Source organism: Miscanthus floridulus, chromosome 14, assembly GCF_019320115.1.
Source record: "Miscanthus floridulus cultivar M001 chromosome 14, ASM1932011v1, whole genome shotgun sequence".
NCBI classification, from domain to species: domain Eukaryota; kingdom Viridiplantae; phylum Streptophyta; class Magnoliopsida; order Poales; family Poaceae; genus Miscanthus; species Miscanthus floridulus.
In genome coordinates, this window is record NC_089593.1 from 63130219 (window position 1) to 63156924 (window position 26706).

The 26706-nt window shown below is 46.5% G+C and overlaps 1 protein-coding gene, 1 long non-coding RNA gene and 1 pseudogene across 3 annotated transcripts; 2 read left to right on the forward strand and 1 right to left on the reverse strand.

The window, feature by feature from the left end:
* Positions 1–8679: 8679 nt before the first annotated feature.
* LOC136505719 (uncharacterized) lies at positions 8680–14395 on the forward strand. 2 transcript variants are annotated; one of them, XR_010771284.1, is made up of 4 exons: positions 8680–9193; positions 9285–10266; positions 10638–10762; positions 13551–14395. It is a non-coding gene; the product is annotated as an uncharacterized lncRNA (long non-coding RNA). The 2 variants fall into 2 exon arrangements; XR_010771285.1 differs by having other exon boundaries at positions 8682–9193; positions 9285–9749.
* Positions 14396–14878: 483 nt separating this feature from the next.
* Positions 14879–16387, reverse strand: LOC136502755 (aspartyl protease family protein 2-like). Its single transcript, XM_066498007.1, has one exon. It carries the CDS (start codon positions 16382–16384, stop codon positions 14879–14881), a length of 1506 nt encoding a protein of 501 aa, XP_066354104.1. The 5' UTR covers positions 16385–16387.
* A 3094-nt stretch (positions 16388–19481) lies between these two features.
* On the forward strand, positions 19482–20405 carry LOC136503560 (aspartyl protease family protein 2-like; annotated as a pseudogene).
* Positions 20406–26706: the final 6301 nt, after the last annotated feature.

The window sequence follows — 26706 nt, forward strand, 5'->3', positions numbered from 1 at the left end:
TGCAGATGTGTGTGCGTAGTTGCAACTTTCAAGTGTGCATACATACTACTCAAGACAGTCTCTCTTTGCAAATCTATCCCGAGCAAGGGGGGCCCGGCGCCCAGGATGGCCCTAATGTGGCTCCGCCAGTGCCCACCGGAGTGGTTGTTGGGTGCCTGGGTTTATGTATGCGCTGATGCTTGGGCCTTAGATGGGTTGTATTGGACTGCTCCTTTTGCGATGTTTGCTACGCTCGCTGGCTCGCTGAGACTCGGTTCCTTGGTTGTTCGGTTCGCTCAGACCGGAAACCGTAGCCGAAGCCGAAAGCCGATCTCACCATTTCAAAAACCAAAACCAAAACCGAAAACCAAAAAAACCAACAATACGGTTCGGTTCGGTTCGGTTTGGGTCGGTTTTTTATTTTTCGTTGTAAATGTGCCCAGCCTAGAGTAGAAGGGAGGGGGCAACAGATGGAAAAGAGGCTCGTGGTGGAAGAACACACGGGAATGCTCGTGATATAGGATTATGCGGTCCTAGTGCAAAAGGTCGATTCCTTTGACCGTTGTTGCCAAAAGAAAGAGTTTAGTAGGATTGTCGACTTAATTTATGCACAGAGAATCTGATTTTAAGCTGAAAGAAACACGCTCTAAGCCTAGCTCACTCTTTTTTTTAGCAGACTAAGCCTGCTCACTCGGTAGTAGGCATGGGTGCATACTATTTTCATTTTTATTTTGTAACATCATTTGACTCCAATTTACATATATATCCATACTTTTTTGTATTTCACAATCCCATCAAATACATCTTAGGTTCCGTCTCGCAAGCCACCACTGCCACCAAGCCGCATGGTGCAACTCCTGCTCCTCGTCGGTGCCACCGTCTCTGCGCCTAGGGCCCCTCTCCTTCCTCCTGTACGACGCGTCTACCGGTGATAAATCTCTTTAATTTCCTGTAGTTTTTTCAGTTGCTTAGGGTTTGGTTCAAATAAAATTTTCGGAGAAATTAGGGCCCTGTTCGCTCAGAGGAATCTGTATAAATTAGGAGGAATTTGTGAGAGCGTGAATAGTGTTTTCATCCGAGAACAGTAAAATTTGGCTGGTTTTTCAACCAGCCGAACGGCCCCTAGATGATTTTCGGTCGGGGTCGTGTTTTCTACGATGACTTCGATGATTGTCACGACGAGATCATCGTTGCAGGCATCGATTTCATTGGAAGGTGGCCAAGTTGTGGCCGTTATCTAAAGGGGAGGGGTGCTTCTGGGCGTCCCCAACGAAGATAGCTACTATGGGTCATCATCTCATCGTCGTTGGTCGCAGAGAGGAATTCAAGGTTGGAAGGTGATGAATCTGCATCCGATGCTGCTCCCGACGATACAACTGTCAATATTTTTTCATCGATTCAGATGCGTTTTTGACTAGTTCCAAAACATGGGATCCTGTGACATGTCGCATTATTTGGAATTTTTTTTTAATTTTAACCCTTTTTTGAATGATGTGGTGGTGTACGTACCGTGGAAGTAGCACCCTGTGTCATCGGTTGAGAAGAGCCGGCTGGTGTCCTCAAAGAGGCTGAAGACGTGCCACCCGATCGCGCGGGGAGTGGCGGTTCCTCATAAGGAGTGTCCATGTAGCTCAACTTCTGAGCTAGCTTCCTGCAGCTCTTCTTCACCTTCTGCATAAATAGACGTTAAAGTTAGTTCATTAGCCAAATGCATATACAATAAAGACATATTTTCAAAACGGACAAGTTTATGTTTACCTCCACAAAAGCAGCGAGAACGCCTGGCCCCTGCTCTCTAGACTCGTGAAGCCGGAACGCTGCTTCGTTGGACAGCCTTGCCAATTATGTCGCCTGGGTACAGAAACGCGGTTGAACAGTTTTAGTACACATACTTAATACCAAAAGGATAACAAATTGTACCATTCAAATATCTTACCACGTATTTTTAAAGCGGGGTTTTCTGTAGCTGTGTGTCCTCCCTAGTGGTAACGTCGTACACATCTTCGATGACATCTTCCTCCGAGTCCTCGTAAATCGCTATATCAGTGTACGGAGGCTTGATATGTGTCCTCGTAGACCTGTGAAGCCACCGTAGGTACTCATCGAAGGTGTGTTGGTCGTGTGGAGGACCCGCAAGGACCGCATGTGGTACCCTGGTCTGCCACAAATGGATGTACGAGCTGTGTGTCATGCGCCAATCCTTGGTCTTGTACCTCTTCCTGCGGTCAAACCAGCAACAAAACGATATTAGTTGTACCAAACACACATCTGAATTGTAGCATTATTATTAATCGATAACGCACCCGTGCAATACTTGATTAGCGGAGTAAAGCGGTGGTGGGCAGCCTGTCATTCTTCCAAACTGTCTGTAGACCCGAATGGGCAAGTGAATCTCGACCACATGAAAGAAAATAAGAGGGACATTGCAGCGATACTCGTGTGACTCGTCTCTAGTGACAGGACTCAGATAGTCCTGTAGCTTTAGAGAATCCCAAGGACATCAAAACACCTAAAATTTTGTAATTGTGTTAGGTTGTGATATAGTGTACATCGAAGAAGACATTGCTACGATAGTATAGAGAGCGTAATCTGGTGCTATGTCAGGACGTCGAGACCGTTCGTATACTCCCTGTACTTGCGCCACGCATTCCCTCTAACTAATTATGCTTCCGTCTAGATATACAGAACTGTAGGGAGTGTATCATGCCCGTTCCATTGCTGTATTGATCATGATAATGAATTAGCAATAAATAATCTCATCATATCTAACTGCCTGGAAGAATATAATAAACCGAAGTACTTACCGGTAAACCATTATTAAGGGGCCTCCCAACAGGCAATCGTTCCTAACACCAAACCTGAAGTAGGTAGAAGCAACCCCCAAGGTTCGCATGTCCTGAGGTGCGACAGCAGGCAACACATAGCTGTCGATACGTCCATATTAGGACTGCGCTGCCCTAGCTGTACCCCGCTATGTTCTCCCATGGCTGGCGAAGTATGTCAAGGAAGATCCAGCTGATGGTGTTGCCCGAGGCATTTGGAAAGAGGAAGGCACCAAGAAAGTGCCAGAGCCACACTAGAGCGAACCTGTCGATCTGTGCCTCCTCAGCTTGTGGGTCCAAGTACTCAAAGCGCTCTGTGATCCAGGACGACGAAACACCGAAACTTTTCCTGTAATTGATCAAAGAAAATGAGACCCGATGCCAGCTGTAAAGCAATACAAGTATTAAATAAGCTTGAATTACTCACTTATTTTTCTTGGAAGCATCGTCATTCGGTGGAAGAAAACTAGTAAACTGAGCTACCAGCTCTAGCTCCCTCCAGTGATCGTTGTCAACTATCCTTGTCACTGGAAGTCTCCCCAACCGAAGGCCTAAAATAGCCTTGACGTCCTGCAACGTCAAGATCATCTCGCCACAAGGTAGGTGGGACATGTGGGTCTCAGGCCTCCACCTGTTATAAGAATAGAACGACTGGTAGTTGCCTCTAATTTGTTACACGAAAGTTTACGTACAAAGAATGCACTCGCACCTGTCTACAGCTGCAGTAAATAGTGCTGGATCAAGAGGCAGAAGACCGTGGTTGACAACACGGACAAGCTCGAGGAAGCCGGCACGCCGTATGTACGGCATATAACGCTCGTCCCACTGATGCGCCCTGGTGTGAGTATGGGGCCTCAAAGGAGGCAAGGACACCTCTGCGTCGTTGTCACTCAAGATGTGTGCTCGGTGCTGGTCGTCGTACTCTACCTCCAGAATGGGGTACAACGGGTATTGCATGGGAGGGGCCATCCTGTTACAAATTGATAAACAAAGCGTTAGAGTATTCAAATTAACAAAATTCAAGTTAACATTAGTAAGTTCACAAACAAATTCACTAACCTAACTAGCCTAAATCTCTAAACCTAAAATCCTAACTATACTAGATAATAAATACATAATCAATCCATATAAAACTTTGGTTCTAAAATTACAAGTAATCTCTCCGTCTCAAAATAAATACACATCTTGCTTCTCGAGTAGTCAAATATGTTTAAGTTTGATCAAAACTAAAAAACGGTATCAATATTTCTATCTCCTAATAAGTTTATTACGAAAGTATACTCCATGCTTAATGTAATAGTACATATTATGTATCATAAATATTAGTACGCTATTATATAAATTTGGTCAAAGACACTAATAGTAGATACAAAAAATACTAACTATACTACATAATAATAAAAAATATGAAATCGAGAGGGAGGTACCTTAGGAGCGGGCGGCCTTGACGCGCCGACGTTCGTGGCGCGGCCGGCTAGGGCGCTGCGCGGCGGGAGTGGGCGGACGCGGCGTGGGCGAGCGGCCGAGGCCGGGCCGTGCGGACGCGGACGGGGCGAGGCGTGGACGGGCGGGCGCGGGCGCGGGAGCGTGCGGCCGCAGGCAGGGCGCTGGCGACGGCTGGCGGCGGCGTTCGGGCGTCAGGCAAGCGGGCAGGGCAGGCGTGCGTGCGAGCGGCCGGGCTCGCGTGCGGTATATATCTGGTCCTACCGCGCCACAGATCAGGGCGCGGCACTGCCGCGCCATGGTCGGTGGCGCGGCAGGACCCGCCACGTCAGCGGCCCCCCCGGCCGGCCCACGCCACGTCAGCCCTGTGCCGTGCCACCATACATGACGCGGCACAGGCATTTGGCCGCGACAGGGCAATAGGCGTGGCCAAAAGTGTTAGTTAAAAAAACGACAGTGTTAGATTTAAAATTATATTAAAAAAGGGTTAAAATTAAAAAAAAATCCATTATTTGGGGGGTCATGCTCTGTCTCACGAGGTGCTGGGTCAACGGCTGAGCCTCAATGTGCTGGGGCATGCTGTGTCTCACGAGGTGGTACGACCACCCGGGGTTTGTCTTCTCCCACTACAACACCAAAGACGGCAACTGGCATATGTACACTGCTTCTGCTGCACTCTAGAATTGCAGGGCCACAGATCCCCATCCATGGTGTTTTTAAGCAATAAAAATTCATTCCTATGCGCCATTCGCCTCTCGAATTTCAATAACTTTGTATATGGCCGGAATAAACAAATACACTTTTACTCCACTCCAAATCTGTGGAATAAAACATTAGGCCAGTCTTAATAGGAATATCATGGGTGTTTTATGGGCATTAAATAGGACGACACCAGTAAAAATAGAGTTTTGAGCCCATATTAATGAAGAGAGAGGAGAGAATCGTTTCATGGGAACGAAACAGGCTAGCGCCGTTTCCAAGTCATGGGAAACCGCACGACACCCGCACTGAGGTGCCTAGTTGTGTTTCATCATTCCTATGCTCCAGCAGTGAAGAGGCGCGCCTCCGTCTCCTTCTTCCTGCCTCACACCATTCTCCCTGCCTCCTTTGTCCTCTCGCGATCCGCTCGAGCTCCAACAGCCACCGGAGGTGCGACACCGCAGCGGCGTCGCGGCCGCTCATCCAGCAGGAACGGTGCGTGAGCGGCCTGCAGATGCAGGAACGGGGCGCAAGTCTTCGTGGCGCGACGATGTCGTAGTAGTCGTGCCTTTGTTTCTGGATGCGGTTGTCACTCTTAACGAAGAGCTGGCGCGATCTGTCGCTGCAGAAGAGGGTTCTGAGGGCGACGCAGTTTGGTTCGCTCAGCGCGGCGCGTTGTGCACTTAGGGGGGCCGCTTCCTCGGATGCACGTGCCTCCGTGTGAAAGCTAACAGTTCACATGGCATGATGGACAACTAGTCCGTCACGTGGGACTAGACCCTGGTTCCAGGCCTCGCCTTGCGAGGCGTGGCACCGAGTAGCCACCTGATCACTAACAACGTCGCACGTGGCAGCGGGTGGTTTCATCGCTCGCGTGTGCACTGACTCGTTGCGTTCCGCTGGTGGCGAAGGCGCTGCTTGGGGCGTGGCCCTACCACCGGATCTAGGCCTTCCATGTGATGGGCCTGGATGGGGTAGAGGCCAGTGACAGGTGTTAACTTGTCGGTGCGGACGATCTCATGATTTCCCAAAAGGATGTGGTCGTCGGGGGCCATTCCATGGGTGAGCTTGCCATGTGCCATTGGCCTCTGGTTTCCTGGGTGGAAGACCTGGCCATGGCCGGTGATGAGAGAGGGTACTGGCCCCCTATGTAGGTGAACTCTGGGATGCTGTTGCTGAGGATAGTTCTGAGAGTGTGTCCGCCGTAGGCCACGGGGTCCAAATCTCTACGGCGGAGGTCCGGACCTCGGTTGAATGTGGACGTGGGCGCTGGCCCTTCGACGCCGATGAACTCGTGGTTTTCATGACAGATGTGGCCAGCATGGCCCATTCCGTGAGCGAATCCACCGATGGTGCGAGGAGCCATCGCTTCTTTCTTAACAAACGAGAGTGCGTGACTGTCCCCTACCTGGCACGCCAACTATTGGTGTTTTATAAATCGGACTAGTGAATTTATATGATTGTCGCGCTGCTCTAGGAAGATGATGGTAGCATCCAAAAGACACGAGGATTTATACTGATTTAGGTCGAAGCCCTATGTCCAGTCCCAGAGATAATCGAGTGTGTGTTTCTTGCTTGAATGCTCTGAAGTTCTTACAATGGGGGTGCAAGAATGGTGGAAGAGGTAGGAAAGCTAGAGCTAGAAGATGCAATGCTCGAATGAGAGCTTCGAGAGTCCAGGAATGATGAAGATGATGAAGAGATATCTGGAAGGGTGCCCTAGCTTCCCTTATATAGAGTCTAGGGCTAGGTCACATACAAAGAAGGAGATTCTCCCGATCGAGGAGTCGTGAACCTGAGGGAGAGAACCTAGCTAACTTGGCTTGCAAGTAACGGCGTCTTGTGGTGCATGTCTGGACGTGGTTGTCATCATGTTCTTGTGTCCACGTCACGACATGGTGTGACATGGTGCCATAGTGATGTTCGTGGCGACACTATGGGCACGCTGGTGTTTCACTAGCCGTCCTACACAACATGGTCTTCGTCGTGGCCTTCATCATCGCTTCCTGATCACTTGGGGGCATCATATAGGAGTTGGTAGCCGCCCCTAGGTCGTTGGCCGTCTGTTAGCCTGTGGAGTTGGTGGCCACGATCCCGGACTTCAGGGTCGTGGCCCTTGTTGGCTTAGTCAAGGCCACTGTCGTGGATCCCATTCCATAGTGGGTGGAGTCTTACATGTGTCTCATTGGGCCGTATTTGGATGGTGAGTCACTATACTGGTCATCACCGCTTGGTGGTGTTGTCTTGTCTCTGCCACATGACATAGGGATGGCGTTTGACCAGACCAAGGTGGTCGTTGTCCCCTCGGTCCTTGCAGGGTCGGTGTGGCATGCCTGCTCCTGACAGAGCAGGCACACTTGGCTGGACTTGATCTCTCCTCGTTCCTCCCAAGGACCGGGACGATGGAGTGGTTGTGTGTCCTTGTGCGGCGTGCGACTGAGGCAGATGGAGGGGTCATGGTGACCCTCGGCCTTAGCGTAAGTTACTATAGTTTACTTTCCCCGTACACACACCACCGCTCAAACAAATTGCCCGCAGAATGTTCTTCAGTAAACAAAGCGGAACAATTGGATCAAGCATGTGCACTTGCAATATCTAATGACTGAGAGATCTGGAAATCACCTTGACAATCCCATGAGGTTCGTGCAGATGGTCAGACATTGCTCAGCAAGGAAAAGCCTGGTGACCCTTTCATGTCATTCATCTATGGAGAGATTTGAAATTTATCAGCAATTTTCCAAATTGTCAGTGGCCTAGAGCCAGAGGGAGGCGACAGGCGAGGCCGCGAGTACCTGGAGGCCGGTCATCGATGGGCGGTGGCGCGGGCGCGCTGGTGGAGCCGTGGAGGACGATGACCCGGAGGCCGGTGTGAGCGGTGGCGGAGGCCGGTGCAGTGAACTCGGTGTAATTTAGTGTTCGACACCGTGTAATCTTTAGTGTAATTCCAGATTTACGAAATGTGCTGTAGTTTCGCCTAAGGAGAGTGGATCCTAATTCACTCTTTTGTAAACCCTCGCTTTAGGAGAAATACTTGTGTTGTAGTTTTTGCTATTTTCATCTATAATGTAATCCTAGCCAATGTTGTGTTTTAAATCTAAGTGTGTTAGTTGCTTGAGCGTAACTCCATCAAATACTTCTTTCCACTAACATGTCATTGATTTGCTGGCCTAGAACAGGCACCATGCAATGACAACCAACCTCTATGTTCATTTACAATATTAAGACCAATCTTCCGTACCAACATGATGAGAAAACATATTAAACATATGAGCCATATTTCTCAAAAATTTTCCTATACCAAGCATATCACCCGCAGCGAAGCGCGGGCGGTAGTGGCCATATGACAGTTATCCATGTGCTTTCTACCAGATTGACAACCTTTTCCGTAGAATGTGATTGCGGCCCGCACGAAACAATTGGCATCTGTCATTTGTTGCCCGCGTGAACCATTGCAAAAGAATTTAACCAACTATATATAACATATATTTGTTTTCTGTTGTTTATTTTTGGATTTTATTGCAAGATTTAACAACATTTGTTTAGTTGCTCGCTCATGACATTGCTCATTGATAGTGAGGCGTCTCAATGACTTTGTTAATCTAGAGATCTGTTGGTTTAGTTTTTCAGATGTGCTCGTAACGCCTGCAGATTAGCCATGGCTTTGATGGCCGGATGTGGAAAGGGATTACCTCTTAGATTCTTAACAGCAACCCATTATTTGTAGTTTCGCAACTGATTCCAATGACTTTGTTTCGGCCGACCGTCATTTTATCGCCCCGCACGGTCATTTGCTACGCCCGTGCGTCGCCCGTCTTCCTCTCCTCCCCCTTCTCTCTCCCGGAGCGGTCGCTCGTCTTCCACTTCCTCTTTGAAGCCGAGGTCTGGGATGGCCTCGATCATCTGCCCCGCAGGTGTGTCCGTCAAGCCGAAGACGCAGGCGGAGGAGGAGCGGCTCGCCCTGCTCCAGTGGACTCGCTCCCCCGGCGTCGACTCGGGCATCTGAGACGCCGAGGCGAGCTACACCAACATAGGGCTCCTCGCGGCGGTCGACGAGGTGCTCCTCCTGGCGGCGGAGGACCCCTTCCCGCTCCCCGCCGCTGCCTCCGCGCACCGCCGCCTGCACAGCGCCGTGGGCGCCGCCGCGTCCATGGACGGGCGTCCTAGATCCAGGGTCCGGCGGTGTCGATCCTTGGTCGGGGCGGCCTGGATCCACGACCTGGCGGCCTTGCTCGGCGCCGCGATGCTGTGAGGCAAGTCGCCGCCGCGGCTTAATCGATTCACCATGATTGCTAGCTGATTGATTTTGATGTTGATTTGTTTTAGATTTTATTTCCCCAGCAGGCATTCCTCTGTCTTGCTCGGTGCACGCGCATCAGGTCAATCTCCAGCAAGCAAGCTACGACTACAGGCTACCCATCAACGAGATCACATCCAGGTAATACTCCCCCATCTGCTCTTTGCTCTTCCTTTTTTCGATGTCAGAGATTGAAAGAGACTAAAGACCGAGAGAGATGCTAGGCTGCATCTCTAGTAGTTGTGTTGCCTGTTTTCAAGTATGGTTCACTCAGATTCGTTTCTGTTAACGCGCAAGATAGAATTTGCTACTAAAAAATTGCAGACGGATTTGCATTTGGCCTCAAATGAATCGTTTAGAAAATAATTACCACTGCATCTAGCACCGTAGCCGACCTTTTCCCTATTTCTTCCTATTGCTCCTCGGCCGCAAAACTCATGCAGGTGGCCTCCATTTGCCTCCTTGTCAAGCAGCACAGCAGGCACACTACAACTCGCCACCTGCACCTTAACGTGAGTCCTCTTTGTACTTTGTACTCCTCCCATCCAAATTCAGTGTTGAGGCTACACAGTTTGGGATCTTATAAAGTATAATACAATTTTTTTTGCCTTGCACTTTCCTTGTTGTAAGTTCACCCTTCATGCTACACATGAATAGTTTGGCTGGGGGAGGTGGAGAGCGAGTTTCTATTAATGTTTTTAGTAGACATGATGACACCCAGATTTTTGTTCATGGTAACTTTCTCTAAGTTCACACTGATTTTCTTTTTCTTACTTGGTTTTTAGTGTTTACAGTTATCACTTTTGGAAGAACTGTAGGTAGAAAGATCAAAGATGCATATAGCTCTTTACCATCTGTTTCACTCTATGGTTACCAGTCTTATTATCTTACCTTTGGCTACATGCTATTGCTTCTTTCTATACACATCTGGGATCCGCTCTGAATTGATCTCTACTTCTCTTTCTTTCTTGTATTCTTGTGATTTAGGTTTAACAGTCTACATTCACGGGAGATCTGCATGCCAAAGATGTACTACGGGTCATTTCTATAGCAATGCTAATCGTGATGGTTCATACAGTCATACGTCTCTGCTTATTTAAAACGGGGGGGGGGGGGGGGGGCGCTGTGGGTTGCAAATGAACACAGACACTATACTTGCTTTTTCAGAATACATAAATTGCCTATTTAGGAAGAGATTGTTGCCTAATGAATGACACTTAAATTGCCTATGAAAATGCAATCCACTACAGCATTACCATATTTGCTTCATGTGAGTTTCAGATTTCTAAGCATACATGGAAATACTGGATGTCATATATTATTGAGCTAGTTGCCCTTGTTGTATTGTCATATCTTAGGCATTTAACAGTAATATTTTTGCTTCTTTCTACATGCATTAGGATTTAAAAAATATGCCTGTGCGAACATCACCAAGTATGGCATTAGCTTCGAGATCAATAAGCAGCCTCATTTTGATCCCAGCGATTTTTCACTCGGAGGGGAGGTGATGGCATCGCCCACGGAGGTGAGGCATTGGGTCCCACTTCGATTTTTCATTCTCTGATTGATCTGTATTTTTGCCCGTTACACAAACAGATGCAATGCATAAAAAATGAAAACTGAGCTCTGTATTTTTTTGCAAATAAAGTGGGGGTGGGTATGTGGGTTGCAAATAAACACAGACACTATACTTGCTTTTTCAGAATACATAAATTGTCTATTTAGGAAGACACTGTTGCCTAATGAATGATACTTAAATTGCCTAAGAAAATGCAATCCACTACAACATTAGCAGCAGCAACGTGCTCATCACCAATAGAGGCTCCAGGAACATCCTCTATTTTTGCTTCTTCAAGCGATAGCCTGATTTCAGACATAGTAGGCACATCCTGTTGGTTTGGTAGTTGTTGAGTGCAAAATATTTGGGTCAGCTGCATCTGTTGGCTCTTGAAACATTGCATCTAGGAAATCATAGTCAAATTCTGGTGGAGGAACATTGCATCTAGGAAATCATAGTCAAATTCTGGTGAGGGTTATTTCAAGTCTGTAATCGTCACCTACAATGAAAGGACAATGTGTTAGTGCAATGATATTTATGTTTTTAACACAAGGCATTAAGAACAGTACTGATTTGGGCAACAGATTATTTCTCGATTGGTGGTCCAGCAGATTAATTTGTTATTGAACTCACTACTCTGGTTGCTCTCTTAGTAGTGAAACAAATGTGCTATTTTGTTCATGTAAGAAATAAATTAACTCATGCAGAGCTGGAACAGAGCCTGAGTGCAAGCAATATATTAAAGGCGCGTGCCTATATAGATTTGGAGTTCAAAAAATTGTTGCTGATTGCTGAGAAAATTCACACAAGGGGTTTTAGAGAAAATCTGGAGCTCTAACAGAGATTGCCAAGATAAGATCATCCTCTCCTCATGCAGATTTAGGGAAAGTTAAAGCTTTGTTGTTCTCTGGTGGCCTTACGCCTGAGCTGTACAAACGGACCCTGCTTTGGTAGGTCCATGTACCAAATTAGCAAATCCCTATAGATGCTATTTTTATAGGATACTAAAATACCTATAATATGCTATTTTGATACTAGGATTACTAGTATCAAACTGATTTGGATCTTCATCTGAAGGCTCACAACTGTCACCTGAATAGATGCTAGGTGTTACAACTCTTTCCACGAACAAGAATTTTAGTCTCATACTTCTCACCAACCTATTATGCCAAATCAGCATGGTTTTAGCACTAGCACAGCATGTGAGTTTCTGAATCCTCTAGCCTTCTTGGTGAATAACGAATCCTGCAGGACAAAAACATTTCAACATTGTACAATTGAGCTAGTTGCCCTTGTTGTATTGTCATATTGTAGGCATTTAACCGTAATGTTTTTGCTTCCTGCTACTAAATGATGGCAGGCTATTCCATATATGTTTCGTGTTTTTCACAATAAATGAAATTCACTACACGCTTACTGGATGCTCTATGTGGTCAAGCTTAAATCAACACGACATTCAGCCGCACAGGAATCACTATTCCAGATGGATGATATTCAAAGATTTCTATAGGCAACAATAAGGGTTTATACCGGCAATAATATAACACCGAATAGGCAACAATATATCATTTAGATAGGCAACAATATTATTTTTTCTTTTAGCTGCCCCTCTCTCCCCCCCCCCCCCCCCCCAAAAAAAATGTAACCATCAATGCTAGTAACATTTTTTGGTCCCCTTTTTCGTGCTGCAGACAAAAAGAAAGTTGTCCTCTGTAGTTAGTCAAGTTTATGGTGGGTTGCTCACCTACAAGTGGTTCATGCACAAAGAAAATGATTTAGATTGGAAGAAAAAATTAAAATTTGAATTGGCCATAGGTACATCTCTCTCTCCACATAATGCAAATTTCTTCATGTTTTTGTGTTAGCCATTCAGATAACATGTCATCTGTTCATCTAAATTTAGCTTTAGATTGGTAGCCATCTATATGCTTCAGGTATATTTTTTTTGAGGCCCATATGACTATTGCACACAGTACCGCACTAGGCAATTTGGGTCAGCTGCATCTGTTGGCTCTTGAAGCATTGCATCTAGTAAACATAGTTAAATTCTGGTGGAGGGTTATTCAAGACAATAATGCTTGTGCTATTTTGTTGCCTACAATAAAAAAAAGAATGTGTTAGTGCAATGATATTTATGTTTTTAACACAAGGCATCAAGAACAGTACTTACAACAACAACATAGCCTTTCAGTCCCAAGCAAATTGGGATAGGCTAGAGTTGAAACCCACCAAGAGCCCCAGCATCAAGAACAGTACTTATTTGGGCAAAATATGCACCTCTATTAAGCAATACTATTACTACTATCAGACAATAATGTCTTCTCAAATAGGCAACATAAGGGTTTTTTTTAACATATGCATCTTTTTTTATCTCCATAAGGTGGCTTACATAGACATATAACAGTCCTTTGCGGCTCTGTGGCTTGCTGTCAGTTCTTGTGCATGCATGTAAGTAGTTTGTTGGCCTTAGTTTGATTTGCCTCGGCTCCAGAGTCCAGTCTCTTTGACTATAGACGATCTGCCCACCGTTGCTAGCACCAGCAGTTGCATGCAGCTATGCTGGCAAAGTTTGCTCACTATTTGTGTCCTGTTTTGTAAAATTTCTGACACATGTTATCCTTTTTTGGCACTTCAATTGAGCAATAATACTGCCACTTTCAGACAATAATGTCTTCTCAAATAGGCAACATATTTTCCATATGCATCCTTTTCTCATCTAGCAACAAATTTCTGACACGTATTTTTTAATATGCAGGCCATGTACAGCTTATCCTGACCTTGCAGCGTGGGGGTTGTGAAGCAAGTACCTAAAACCAAATATGTGCTTTTGCCTAGGGACTAGATGTATAGCTGCTGTGGTCTAGAAAAACTGCAGATGCAAATGTGTTCTTCTGAGATGGGATGGCAGACATAGAACCAATTAAGCCTGGGCGTTCGGGTTACCCGATTTTTTCGGGTCGGATAATTTGGGTAATTCAAAATTCGGGTAATAAAAATTGCTACCCGATATTACCCCCGAAAAAACATTACCCGCAAATTCGGGTACCCGATAATTTGGGTTCGGGTTCGGGTATTACCCGATATACCTAAATTTACAGAAAACAACAAACTACACTAAATTTCAGTAGCGATCTATACATAATTTCAGCAGCAATTTGTATAGAATTTCAATAGCAATTTGTAGAGAATAATATATTACTGTCACTCATTCAAATAGAGAGAATTATATTCTAATAAAGTGATAAGTTAAATGGTTCAGCTAACAACACATGATGAATACAAAGACAAAACAAATCTTTGGGTAGTTCGGGTAGTTTAGGTACCGGGGGATATTACCCGAATTACCCAAACTAATTTCGGGTAATCAAAATCGCTATCCGAATTTAGGATCGGGTACCTCGGGTTCGGGTAATTCGGGTACGGGTAATAGGTATTGGGTATTTTGCCCAGGCTTAGAACCAATCAGTCTTATGAGAAGGTTACTGCATGTTTTTTTTTCTTCTGAACGTGTACATGCCAGTACCTAAAACCATATTTCTGCCTTTATAAATTGTAGCAAAAAGCAAATGTGTTCTTCTGAGATGGAGCATATTATGAACACTTTTGGAGTAGGCAAATCAGCTCTTAATACCTGATTGTTTTTGGATTTCTTGGGTTGTTTTGCGCCTGCCTGGGAGTTGCCAGGAAGCCGGCTGCGCATGCCAATAAGCTTGCGATTTAGTACGGTGGGAAAATGTTTCTTTGCGCGCCAGCTATTACTATTGTTTACTAAAAATGGATATAATAAAATCACTTTACCAAAAATGGTATGGCCGTGCAGAAAGTTTATGCCCTGTTCGTTTGGTTTATAAGCTATATTTTTTTTTAAGTAAACAAACAGTATTTTTTTTTCATAATAAATCAGCCAAAAGTAATTTTAGTCATGGTTTATCGGCCAAAACGAACCGAGCCTATATTATGGGCGGCCGTATTATAGCTGCTTCCATTGCCTCTCAAAACAGAAGTTGCTTCTAGAAAGACATTCTGCATTGGTCCTATTATACAACCGCTGTTCTCTCTCGGAACGTCAGAAATTCAGAATAATCAACAGTTATTGGGCGCGAACCCAACACGCTGGCCATCGATGTCGTACACGATGCGGATCCCCTGCTGCTGGAGGTTCCCGATGATGGAAACGCTACGGTCACCGGTGCCGGCGAACGCGAAGCACACGGTGCCCCTGGAGTCCACGGGGATGAGGTAGTTCTTGGGCGGGAGCCTCACCTCCACACCGCTGGCAAAGTGCATCGACACGGCAGGCACCTTCACTCGCCCGCCGCCCACGGAGTAGCACGTATCGAAGAAATGGGAGGGGCCGCCGGTGGAGACCTGGCCGAGGTCTGTTGCCGCAGCGCGGAAGGCGTCGCGGAAGGCTGTGTACACGGGACGGGCGAGCCGCGTCACGGTGGTGCCGGAGTCCAGAATGACGCCGCCACGGCCCGTGTGTGGGTCTAGCTGGAGGTCGCGCTCCGAAACGCCCGGCACGCGCACGCCGCCAACACTGATGCCGATGAGCCGCACGTAGTAGAACGTGTCCATGTTCAGGTTGCGGACCGTGGGGGTGAACGACGCCGGCGGGTAGGTGTCCGCGGCGCCGGCGCCGAAGGTGAGGATGGAGGAGAGAGAGCCTGGGTTGGAGAAGAAGTCGACGAAGCAGTAGGAGAAGCTCCGGTTGTAGCCGAGGCCGGCGATCTGGTTCGGAAAGGACATGAGGCCACGGCCGAGGCCTAGGATCCCCGCCGCCGGCGCCCCGAACAAGCCCTGGTTGTTGTGGCCGCACCCGATCGACAGGTGCGGTAGCCTGAGGGCGCCCGCGAAGGCGCGAAAGGTCAGCGTCTCTGAGATGAGGTCGCCCGACGTCGTGGAGCCGTCCCCGTAGCCCACCGTGTAGACGCACGTCCTGCGCTGCGCGTTTCCGCCGCCGCCGGACCGGCCCAGCGCTTGGCACGCTGGCGCGTTGTACCTGATGTCCTGGCGCGACGTCGAGCACCGCGGGTCGAACACGGGCCCTGACTGAGGGTAGCACAGTTGGCACGGCTTGCACTGCAGCCACGTCAGGTCGCTGCCCGTGTCCGGCACCAGCAGCGCCTCGACGCCTGGCGTGCCCACCACGATCTTGGCGATGTACTCCCCGCTCGTCGGCGCCCCGGATACCACCGGCGCCACAAACCTGCCGCCGCCGGAGAGTCGTCTGACGACCCGCGTGGCGTTTCCCCCCGCCGCGGCCGCCGCCTTCGAGATGATCCATGCTGCCCTCCGCTCGTCTCGCTGTAGGCGGCGCTTGAGGAGCTCGGCTGCGGTGGCGTTCACCGCGAACGAGTCGCGGTGGTGCAGGCGGACGTGCAGAGCCGATGACGACATCGCGACATCATCCTGCGCGTCGGCACTGCCATAGACGTCGGCAGCCGGGGCGGTGTATGAGTGGGGCGAGAGAGGGGTTACCACATAATTGTGGTACTCGTACTCCACGGGCATGGCGAGCCCGACGACGACCGCGTCAGAGAACATGGCGAGCAGCAGGAGAAGTCCAGCGAGAGACGACGACGCCATGGTTATTAGCAAGCGAGCAGAAGTCACTTGCTGGATCAGTAGAAGTGATTCCATGGCTGCAGGGGGGCTTGATGGTTATATGGCTGCAGTGCAGGGAGATTAATGAGGCCGCGTCTCCAGCGACCAGCGTGAGTGGCAACAAGGGGCTGTATAGCCAGAAGCTGGCGGCTGTAGCTAGAACAGGAGATTAGAGATAGACTAAAGATACTCTAGCTATGCAGGATGTGATTAATTAATTAATAGATATGAGGAGCTAGAGCCATTTTTATATATGGAGTAGAAGCTACTTTTGAGCCTTTCTGCTCCGGCTGTGCCTCTGGCTCTAGCTCCGGCTCAATGGTGGAGCTGTTGGAGTAGGAGCCATGCCAAACACCCAAAGAGTCGGGCTTGTGTTTTTAAGATATCTACTGGTGCTCTCAATTTATAGTTTGTAAGATGTTTTAGGACCTGTGTGAATTCAGCAACAGTTTCAGCAGAGTTGCAGGAGAAAAGATATCAAATAAGCACCCCAAGACGAGCAATTTTTTTCATGTAGATATGAGGAGCTAGAGCCATTTTTATATGTGGAGTAGAAGCTACTTTTGAGCCTTCCGTGCTCCGGCATAGTAGAAGCTACATTTATAGATAAAGATACAAACATCTACAACATTCAATATGTTCATTAGACACGCTAAAAAAATATTTGGGTAGTGCATTTATAGATACTGTACATGTTAATATGTTTTTGTATGAACATATATAGTCACAAGTTGAGAAGTTTGACTGACAAAATAATATTATATTGCTAATAGAATGATACAACGTGAGACGTTTGCTTCGATCAGAAGTGACCTGGAGTTTTGTCACGGCTGGAGGGCAATGGTGGTTGTACGTAAGAAGAAGGGAAAGGGAGCGAGGAGGTTGCTTGGATCATCATCAGTAGATAAATGAGGTTGCATCTGCTGGGGATACGCCATGCATGGTAGCATGCAGCAGAGGAGTTGGCAACGGACAGACAGTACGCATGCGGCTGCAGCTAGAACAGGAGCTTGGAGATAGATGTTTGTATCCTTAAATCTAGCATCAAAATATTTTTCTCAGTGTCTCTAATGAACATATTTATTGTTGTAGATGTTAATGCTAGGCATGTTTGACTTCAAAAGGTTCTTCAAAGAAAAAAGTTTGACTCCTGTTGTAGCACTAGTAGGTCAAACACAAGCTCAAGCTGTTACTTAGCGCATTAATAACTAATCAAATCCTTTCACCAAAAAAAAAAAAGATAAACTAATCAAATCATCCATATTCGATATGTAGTGTATCTCTAATCTCCTGTTGTAGTTGCAGCCGCCTGCATTCTGTCTGTTGCCAAAGCCTTTCTGCTACATGCTACGATTCATATCGTACCCACAGCAGACGCGGCCTCGTTAGAGTAACTTCAAGACCTTCTCTATATTATTCATAATTGTTAAGAATATAATTTTTTTGAAAAAATACCCTCGAACAACTTCTCTAATTAGATATCCAGATTTCTCGTTGCCCAAAGATGGACAACGATTTTGACTCTCTAAAATGCGCACGAGATATATAAAAGCCGTTTAAAGAGTGCAAAGATATAGAAAATAATTTTTTTATTCAAATGACTTTTCTGACAATGGTTTAGAGAATGAGTTTTGGGAAGACTCTTGGAGATGTCTTAATCTACTGATTGAATCCATGCAGCCAGGGAATCTACCTTCTCGCTCCCTTTCTCTTCTCACATATAACCACCAATCCGTGCAGCCACGGCAAAACTCCAGGTCACTTCTGATCGAAGCAAGTGACTCTTAACTACCATTTTATATAGTACTATATCTGTCCCTAAAAGAATATAACTATGGGTTACGTGTCATAAAAACTAATTCACGTTTGACTAAGGTTCTAGTGAATGGTAGTCACATTTATGACTCTAAATTAATTTATTATGAAAATACATTTTATAATTAATCTAATGGTATTAATTTGATACTATAAATATTTATAATTTTTTATCTATAATTGATCAAACTTAATATACTAAAACACGATACAGTTCTAGAATTGCATTCTTTTAGGGACGGATGTATTATAATACTATTTTTTTTTGCTGGTCAAACTTTTTAACTTTTGACTAAGTTTATATAAAAATATATTAACATGTACAATATCATTAATAAATGCACTACCCAAATATTTTTTTCTTGGCGTATCTAATGAATATATTTAATTTTGTAGACTTTGTTTCCTTATCTATAAATGTAGTTAAGAAAGAAAGATAAGCAAGTTTGAGTTTGAACAAAACTATGTGGATGTTTGGCGTGGCTCCTACTCCAACAGCTCCTCCACTTGAGCCGAAGATGGAGCAAGAGCGAAAGGCAAAAATGTAGCTTCTACTGCACATGTAAAAATGGTTCTGACCCTTCATATTAAGGATTTGTTTGGGACAGCTCCATCAACTCCAGATCCACCAAATTCAGATCCAGACCTAACAAAGTTTGCCAAACACTTCAAGTTCCACTAGTGGATCTGTTCCACCAATTTGGTAGATCTGCCAGCTCAAGAGGTGCTCCACCAGATCCACCTTTAGTGAAATTGGGAATAATTACCCCCTTTCACTGGTTACACAGAAATAACAATTGGATTCGCTCTGTTTCACGTCTTCATTGTCACGACCGCACCTTCCGCTCCCGCATCCCGCGCCTAACCGTCGCCGGAGCCCTGCCCGTGGCTCGCCGGAGACCTCTGCCAGCCCCATGCGACCCAGTCGCGACCTCCGCCGGCCCCGCCGCACCCGCCCGCGACCTCCTCTTCTGGTGTTTTGTATGGTTTCTCTTTGGCAACGACGCAGGTCCGATCGCATTAACTAATCAAATCCTCCCTACTGTATCTGTAGTCTTATCTCTAATCTCCTGTTGTAGCTAGCTACAGCCGCCTGCTTGTAGCTATACCATCAGTACTCCGTCACTCTCGCTGGCGACGCAGCCTCTTGCGTTGCGTGCTCTCCTCGCTCCATTATATAACCCTCGATCCATGGCATCACTCCAGCTCAGTTCTACACTTCTACTGATCCAGAAAGTACGTGACTCCTGCTCGTTTGCTAATGACCATGGCATCGTCGTGTATCGCTGGACTTCTCCTGCTGCTCGCCGCGTGCTCCCACGCCGCCGTCGTCGGGCTCGCCACGCCTGTGGAGTACCAGTGCCACAGTTCTGCGGTAACTCCTCTGTCTCCGCACGCATATAGCGCCCCGGCGCCTGCCGACGACGGCGCTCACGCGCAGGAGGACGACGTCGCTGTGTCGTCGTCGGCTCTGCACGTTCGCCTGCTCCATCACGACTCGTTAGCAGCGAACGCCACCCCAGCCCAGCTCCTCGCGCGCCGCCTGCAGCGGGACGAGCTGAGGGCAGCGTGGATCATCTCGAAGGCTGCTGCGAACGGTACGCGGGTCGTTGGGCTCTCCAGCGGACGCGGGCTCGTGGCGCCGGTGGTGTCCAGGGCGCCGACGAGCGGGGAGTACATCGCCAAGATCGCGGTGGGTTCGCCGGGCGTCGAGGTGCTGCTGGCGATGGACACGGGCAGCGATCTCACGTGGCTGCAGTGCCAGCCATGCCGGCGGTGCTACCCGCAGTCCGGGCCCGTGTTCGACCTGCGGCACTCGACGTCATACGGCGAAATGAATTAAAACGCACCAGATTGCCAAGCGCTGGGACGATCCGGCGGCGGTGACGCGAAGCGCGGGACGTGCATCTACACCGTGGGCTACGGGGACGGTTCTACGACGGTAGGCGACCTTGTCGAGGAGACGCTAACCTTCGCGGGCGGCGTCCGACAGCCGTACCTGTCGATCGGGTGCGGCCATGACAACAAGGGCCTGTTCGGGCCGCCGGCCGCGGGGATCCTAGGCCTCGGCCACGGCCAAATATCGATCCCGCACCAGATCGCTTTTCCGGGCTACAACGCGAGCTTCTCCTACTGTCTCGTTGACTTCTTGTCTACCCCCGGCCCATTTTTTTTTATTATTTTTTAGTCTTTTTTTGAAAAATTTTCACAAATATGCTCCTAGAGTTAAGATTTTAAAATTTGGACCCTTAGCTCGGCGCCATCGTTGCTGGCGCCGAGCTCGGGGCCACGTTGGCGGTATGGACGCTGACATGGCAGCCATCTCGGCGCCGCGGATCTTGGCGCCGTAGATCTTGGTGCCGAGCTCGGCGCCAACAATCCTGGCGCCAAGCCCTCTCTTACGTATGGGCTCTTCCTTTCTTTCTCTCTTCCTCTCTCTTTCTCTCTACCGCCCGTCACCGCCGCGCGCCGGCCCCGTGCCCACGCCCTAGCGTCCGTGGCCGCACCGGCCGTCCCTAGCCGCGCCCTCGTCCTCGGCGGTCGTCCCCTCCCGCGGCCACGCCATCCCCAGGCCTTGCAGCGCCCGGCCGCGCTAGGTAAAAATTGTGAATATGCAACATAGGTGCTTAGTTAGCTTTAATTGTAATGTAGTAGTTCGATTATTTGTTATTTACTAGTTAATGTGATGACTCAGGTAGTTGATTTAATTAGTGATCTAGTGAGATAGATATGTAGATAAATAGAAACATAGATATAGTTAGATATGTAGATAGATAGAAACATAGATACATAGGTACATAGACATAGCTATTTTGTGAGTACACTGTATATATATACACGTAGTTATTATCTTATTTACTTAGTTTATAGTTAGAAGGTACTTGTTAGGTATTATCTATCGTCTAATTTAGACTAAAGGACATGTGTTTCATTATGTGTTTAAACTAGATGGACAACCTAGTGACCATATATCATGGAGGCACTGTTGAATGTGATCGCTATGGATATGTTGAGTTTGTTGACATGCAAAGCGTGCCTGTGCTATTCAATTATAGGCCTTTATTTAGTGAGATGGTTGCAAGGGCTCAGGAGGAGTTGCATTGCCTTGGAGATGATGATGATGGCATTGCAGTTGAGGGTGTACTGCACCTAGGTTCTTCTCCCAACATCCTCAGGCGAATGATCCTAATTGGGTGTGCGGATCAGTGGAAGAACTATGTGAGATTGGTTATGAAGAGCCAGCTGCAATGTTTGGATGTGGTTGTGCGTCGGGTGTTAGTTGATCCCATCCCTCATGGGTTTTCTCCACCAATAGGTCAACATGCACACTTCGACCCTCCCATCTCGAAACCTAATATAGGTGTGGAGGTTGCACCTACGGTTCTCGATGCTCAATCTGCCCCCAATGAGGTAGTTGGAGATGCTTGTCAGACTCATGTTGTTGTGGTTGATCATCCTCATGCGATCCCTTTGCACAGAATCATCCGAGTAAATGTCTTATCCGCATTGTTATTGGGAGCTTACCCCCTTTCTTACATCCATTTCTTTCATTCTTTCCTTATTTCTCTACTTATGTTGCAGGAGACATTCCTGACAATGTGGATGTGCCCCCTATTGTTGCGCAAGTGCACTGTAGAGATGGATTCCGTGGCTCCAATAGTATTAAAATTATGAATGATTCGGAGCCATATGAGATGGCAAGGACTCTTGATTCTGATGATGATCGCCCTGTTGGAGAGCTGACAGAGAGTGATGTTGAGATACTGAGGCGTATCTTTCCCGACCGCCGAGATCCAAGAGTTCACGAGTTCAGCGATCTTCTCATTCCGATCAGGCGTGTGCAGAAGGACGTGATGATGAGCTCCTAGAAGCTCCTAAGGCTGGCCCTAACATGGTAATTGAGAATGGGAGGGTATTCAAGGACCTCCCTGCATTGAAGAGGTGGTTGCACGCCAATTTAGAATGAGACAGATTTGGCCAACGGCTTCGTTCTCGACTAGCGTTGACTTACACAAGTAAGTATTTTGCTATTTCAAATGTCTCGTGATGGTCTATTTCCATTAATATGGTGATATGTACATGTATTCAAGTAATGATGACATACGTGCAGGTTGGATCGTCAGAAGAACAGAAAGATTTTTGACTAGGAGAAGCACCACCAGTACTACATTGAGTAATGGGAGCAGATGCACGACAACGTGGATGAGAACAACGAGCCACACATGAACCATGAGTTTAGGCGGTACCAAGCTTGGTACCAACATGCGACATGTTGCAGGCTGAGGCTATAGTGGATAGAAGATCACTACACCAACATCGAGTCCTCCGACGATGAAGACACAGCGTACGACCAATCTATTCGTGCAGGAAGGTAGGTGGAGGCAGGACCAATCTTGGACAGAGTGGTAAGCCAATTACCTTATTTTTCTACGTTAAGTTGCATACCAATACATTATGCGTTAGAGTTATCTATTTTAGTTAGTGCCACCTTCGAGCCGTAGCATCCTTATAATACGTTAGATTCTTGTACATAAGAAAACAAAACCTGTTGCTATCTGTTCAGAAGAATTATTACTAAGAACTTTGTTGCAGGGCAATACCCTCAAATGCTCCGTTGAAGACATTAAGCGCTTTCGTCCGAGAGTCAGGGACAATGACACGCGTAGCTTCCTAGACGTAAGATTCAAAATATTCTTTCAAAAATATTATTAATACATTGGATTCTTTCAGTTAACATAATTTTATACAATAGAGGCTGTCACGTCAGTTATGCCGTGCGGCTGCTCGTTGTGATTGCAGGACAGACACAACGCAAGACGTGTACATTCCTTCCATAGGTAGAGGTGGCTTAGGTTCCTCTAGCCATGCACCTATAGGGGACGAGGACGAGGACGAGGACGACGGCGACGTGGACCAGAGGCACGAGGAGCTTGGCCCCTCTCAGCTCTAGGACGCTCCCTCGACTCAGCCTACACAGCCTCCAAGCACTAGGCGACGCCGTCCACCTGACCCTTACACTCTAGGTACCAGCGCTCTTGGTCATAAGGGTAAGGGTAAGACTAGGAGGTAGTGAGGGTTTGTGGTAGATGTTAGTATGTACTATTATGGATTTTATAGTCACTTTCCTATAACTATTTGGGACTGTATGGACATTGTGGATTATGCAGGACAAGTTATGTTGATTGTGATGTTCGATGTGGTTGTATTGTGCTCTTTGGAAGATTAAATGTTTGGATTATATAATGATGTCTCTGTTTGTAACTGTGAATGCTCCTGAAACAAGGAAACTCTTGTGATTTTTTTTGTGAATCATTAATTATACTACACTGCTAAAAAGGAACAATTGTAGTATACAGATTAAATATAAATTCATTAGAACGTGTATAGTCCAATCGTATCGAACAAACGTTTTGCAGATAAATCTAGGCTTTTTAGTAACAATGAACGAATCTAGGCTTTTCAGACAATGAAAATAGACTTTTCAGTTATAAGGACGAGGACTACGATGACAACAGCGATTTATCACTTCACTTACATAGTACACCTATAGCATCTAGGCTTTTCAGTAATAGATCTTCCTGCCCAAGCCTTCTTCCTCTTCTTTCTCCTCCCTCTCGGGTTTTTTCTCTCCCCACTTTGCCCTACCTCACGAATCGGCATATTGGACCTTGGAAACTTTGATTTGATCCATAGATCTTCGAGGGCAAGGTATCCTCGCTCCCCTTCTAGTTTTTTTTCGCATCGATTCGGTATATATTAGTCGGATTTTTCAACCTAAGAATCATCATTACTTAGGGTTTTATGCAATTTTTAATATTTGTATTATACAACCGTAGGATGCCAAGGCGTGAAAAAGCTAGCAAACCAAGGTAACCACAGTGCATATTGTTATGTTATGGGTTCATTGTTGTGCATCAAATGAGAAACCCTAGGTTTAGGGTTTAATGTTAATTGCTTTCGGTTCTTAGAATGAAATTGGTTGTATTGTAGTTATGGCTAGATGACCGGAAATGCCTTCGACCCATTGCCTCAACCTAGTGGTGTTCCAGTGCCCATGTGCTTTTATGGTGATCCTTGCAAGGTAGCCAAGTCTGATGAAGAGGACACGTATAGGCAGAGGTATTAGATGTGTTTCAATTTTGCGTTTAAGCCTACACTTCATCAGCGCCGCATTAACAAGATGGTGAGGAATTGATGTTTGTGTCATATGACATCTTGCATAATTTTTTTGTTTTGTAACAATTGTATTTTTTGCAGACCCCTCCACCGCTCTATGATTTTGAACAGTGGATCGACACTGAGATCAAGCCTGAAGACAAGGAATAGATACAGAAACTATTGCGGTGGGAGGCAGAGGACAAGGAGATGATGTAGAAGAGACGCAGAGAGAAGGCTGCAAAAAAGGAGCACAAGGAAGAGGAGGAAAGGAGGCATGTTGCTGCGTATAGGGAGGAGAGATGGAAGAAGCTTGAGCGTGCACGCCGAGCGAAAAAAACGATGGAGGAAAATCCTGATGCCCTGAGGAAGGGAAAGTGGCCTTGTTGCACTCAGTAGTCTCTATGACTTGCTAGTTCTATGGTTTATTCATGGACAATGTTGTCTACTGTCGACAAGTACTTCTAGTATTATTATGTTGTTTAATGTGGCATAGTATTGGACTTTTCATTATGTAGTTGTTTTCATTATTTATGGTCATAATATTCAGTATAATATTGCGGATGTAGTAAAATGTGATCATGTGCTGCAAACAAAACCTAACGAAGTAGGGCATTATATAATTCAACACACAAAACACATGAAATGGCATGTGAGAACATGTACCGAACTAGGGTACAGAGTTCCTTCGACTAAACCTAAGATGCCTTAGGTAATTAAACCAAGCAACAAACATATGAATGTGCTATGTGAATAAGATAGGGTCGTCCTAGTAGTGTGGCCACATAGCAAATTATGTTGCACCTTCTCCATAGTAGCCTCCTATTATTGGTGGTGGTGGCGGCGGGGGTGATGGTGGAGGCCCGTTGTTCTTATGGTTAGGGAAGGTGCAATATAGATCATTGCAGAGTGCCTCATGTGAATTAGTACCATTGTTGTTGTCGTCCTGTTCGTCGTCCTTATAACCGCTGCTAACTTCCCTTTCTAGATCAAAGATGCGGTCCTGCAGGTAGTAGATATACTCCGCATGCGGATAAATAGGTCGAGGATCAACCCACCTAGTGAGCCCATAATTTTCTTTGGCCAAGGAAGACTGCAATAAGTATGTTATGTAAGTTGTATAGAAGAGGAACATATTAAAGAAACAAATAGTAATAGCAATTACCCTTGCTCATGGGCATTTGAAGAAACGACGACCTCCATCTATTCTCTCGGTGAACATCTACACTAGGCTGTCCTCACCATGCATGCATTTTGTCCACTCTTCTTTCCATTCATCGTATCCTCTCAGTGGTGCCTCTTTGGTGAAATCACTTTTGCTCTCAACTGGGAACCTCTCATAAAGAGCTTCCTCAAAGAAATCAGGACCAAGAGAACCCTCCCAAATAATGGTAGTTCCCTTCCCCTTTCCTCTCCCTCTGGACGACCCTCCAGACATTGGTACTACAACAAAAGAAAATACTGAGGAGTGCTCTTCTTCCTTGTTGTTTGTGTGAATGAGAGGGAGTGAGGGGTTATTTATAGGTTGAGAGGAGGAATGGAGGCCTCTCAATGTGCCATGTCAGTGATCCATGTGCCTCTTCACCTCAGCCCTTGGATCAAATAGTCATAAGATGGATGGTGGAGATGGAGTGAAGTTGTGCTTCCTTGCATGCCTTCCTATCTTGAGCAAACCACCATTCCTCTATACAATTCTTCTAGAATACACATGCCACGGACGTTGGAGAAGCGGTAAGAAGCACCTGGTCAAGTTTGGGCCCAAGGCGAGCCTATAGGGGGGGGGGGCGAGTGACCCCAGGGGTCGTTCGACCCCTAGAGACACCATCCTATAGGTGTACTATGTAAGTGAAGTGATAAATCACTGTTGTCATCATACTCCTCGTCCTTGTAACTGAAAAGTCTATTTTCATTGTCTGAAAAGCCTAGATTCATTCGCGGTTACTAAAAAGCCTAGATGCTATAGGTGTACTATGTAAGTGAAGTGATAAATCGCTGTTGTCATCGTACTCCTCATCCTTGTAACTGAAAAGTCTATTTTCATTATCTGAAAAGCTTAGATTCGTTCAGTGTTACTGAAAAGCCTAGATTTATCTGCAAAGCGTTTGTTTGATACGATTGGACTATACATGTTCTAATAAATTTACATTTAATCTATGTACTACATTTGTTTCTTTTTGGTAGTGTAGTATAATTAATGATTCATAGAAATAAATCACAAGAGTTTCCCTTGTTTCAGGAGCATCCACAGATACAAACAGAGACATCATTATATAATACAAACATTTAATCTTCCAAAGAGCACAATACAACCACATCGAATATCACAATCAATA

Excerpts from the sequence above, each read along its gene's own strand:
- LOC136502755 (XM_066498007.1), bottom strand. The coding sequence starts at position 16,384 with ATGGCGTCGTCGTCTCTCGCTGGACTTCTCCTGCTGCTCGCCATGTTC.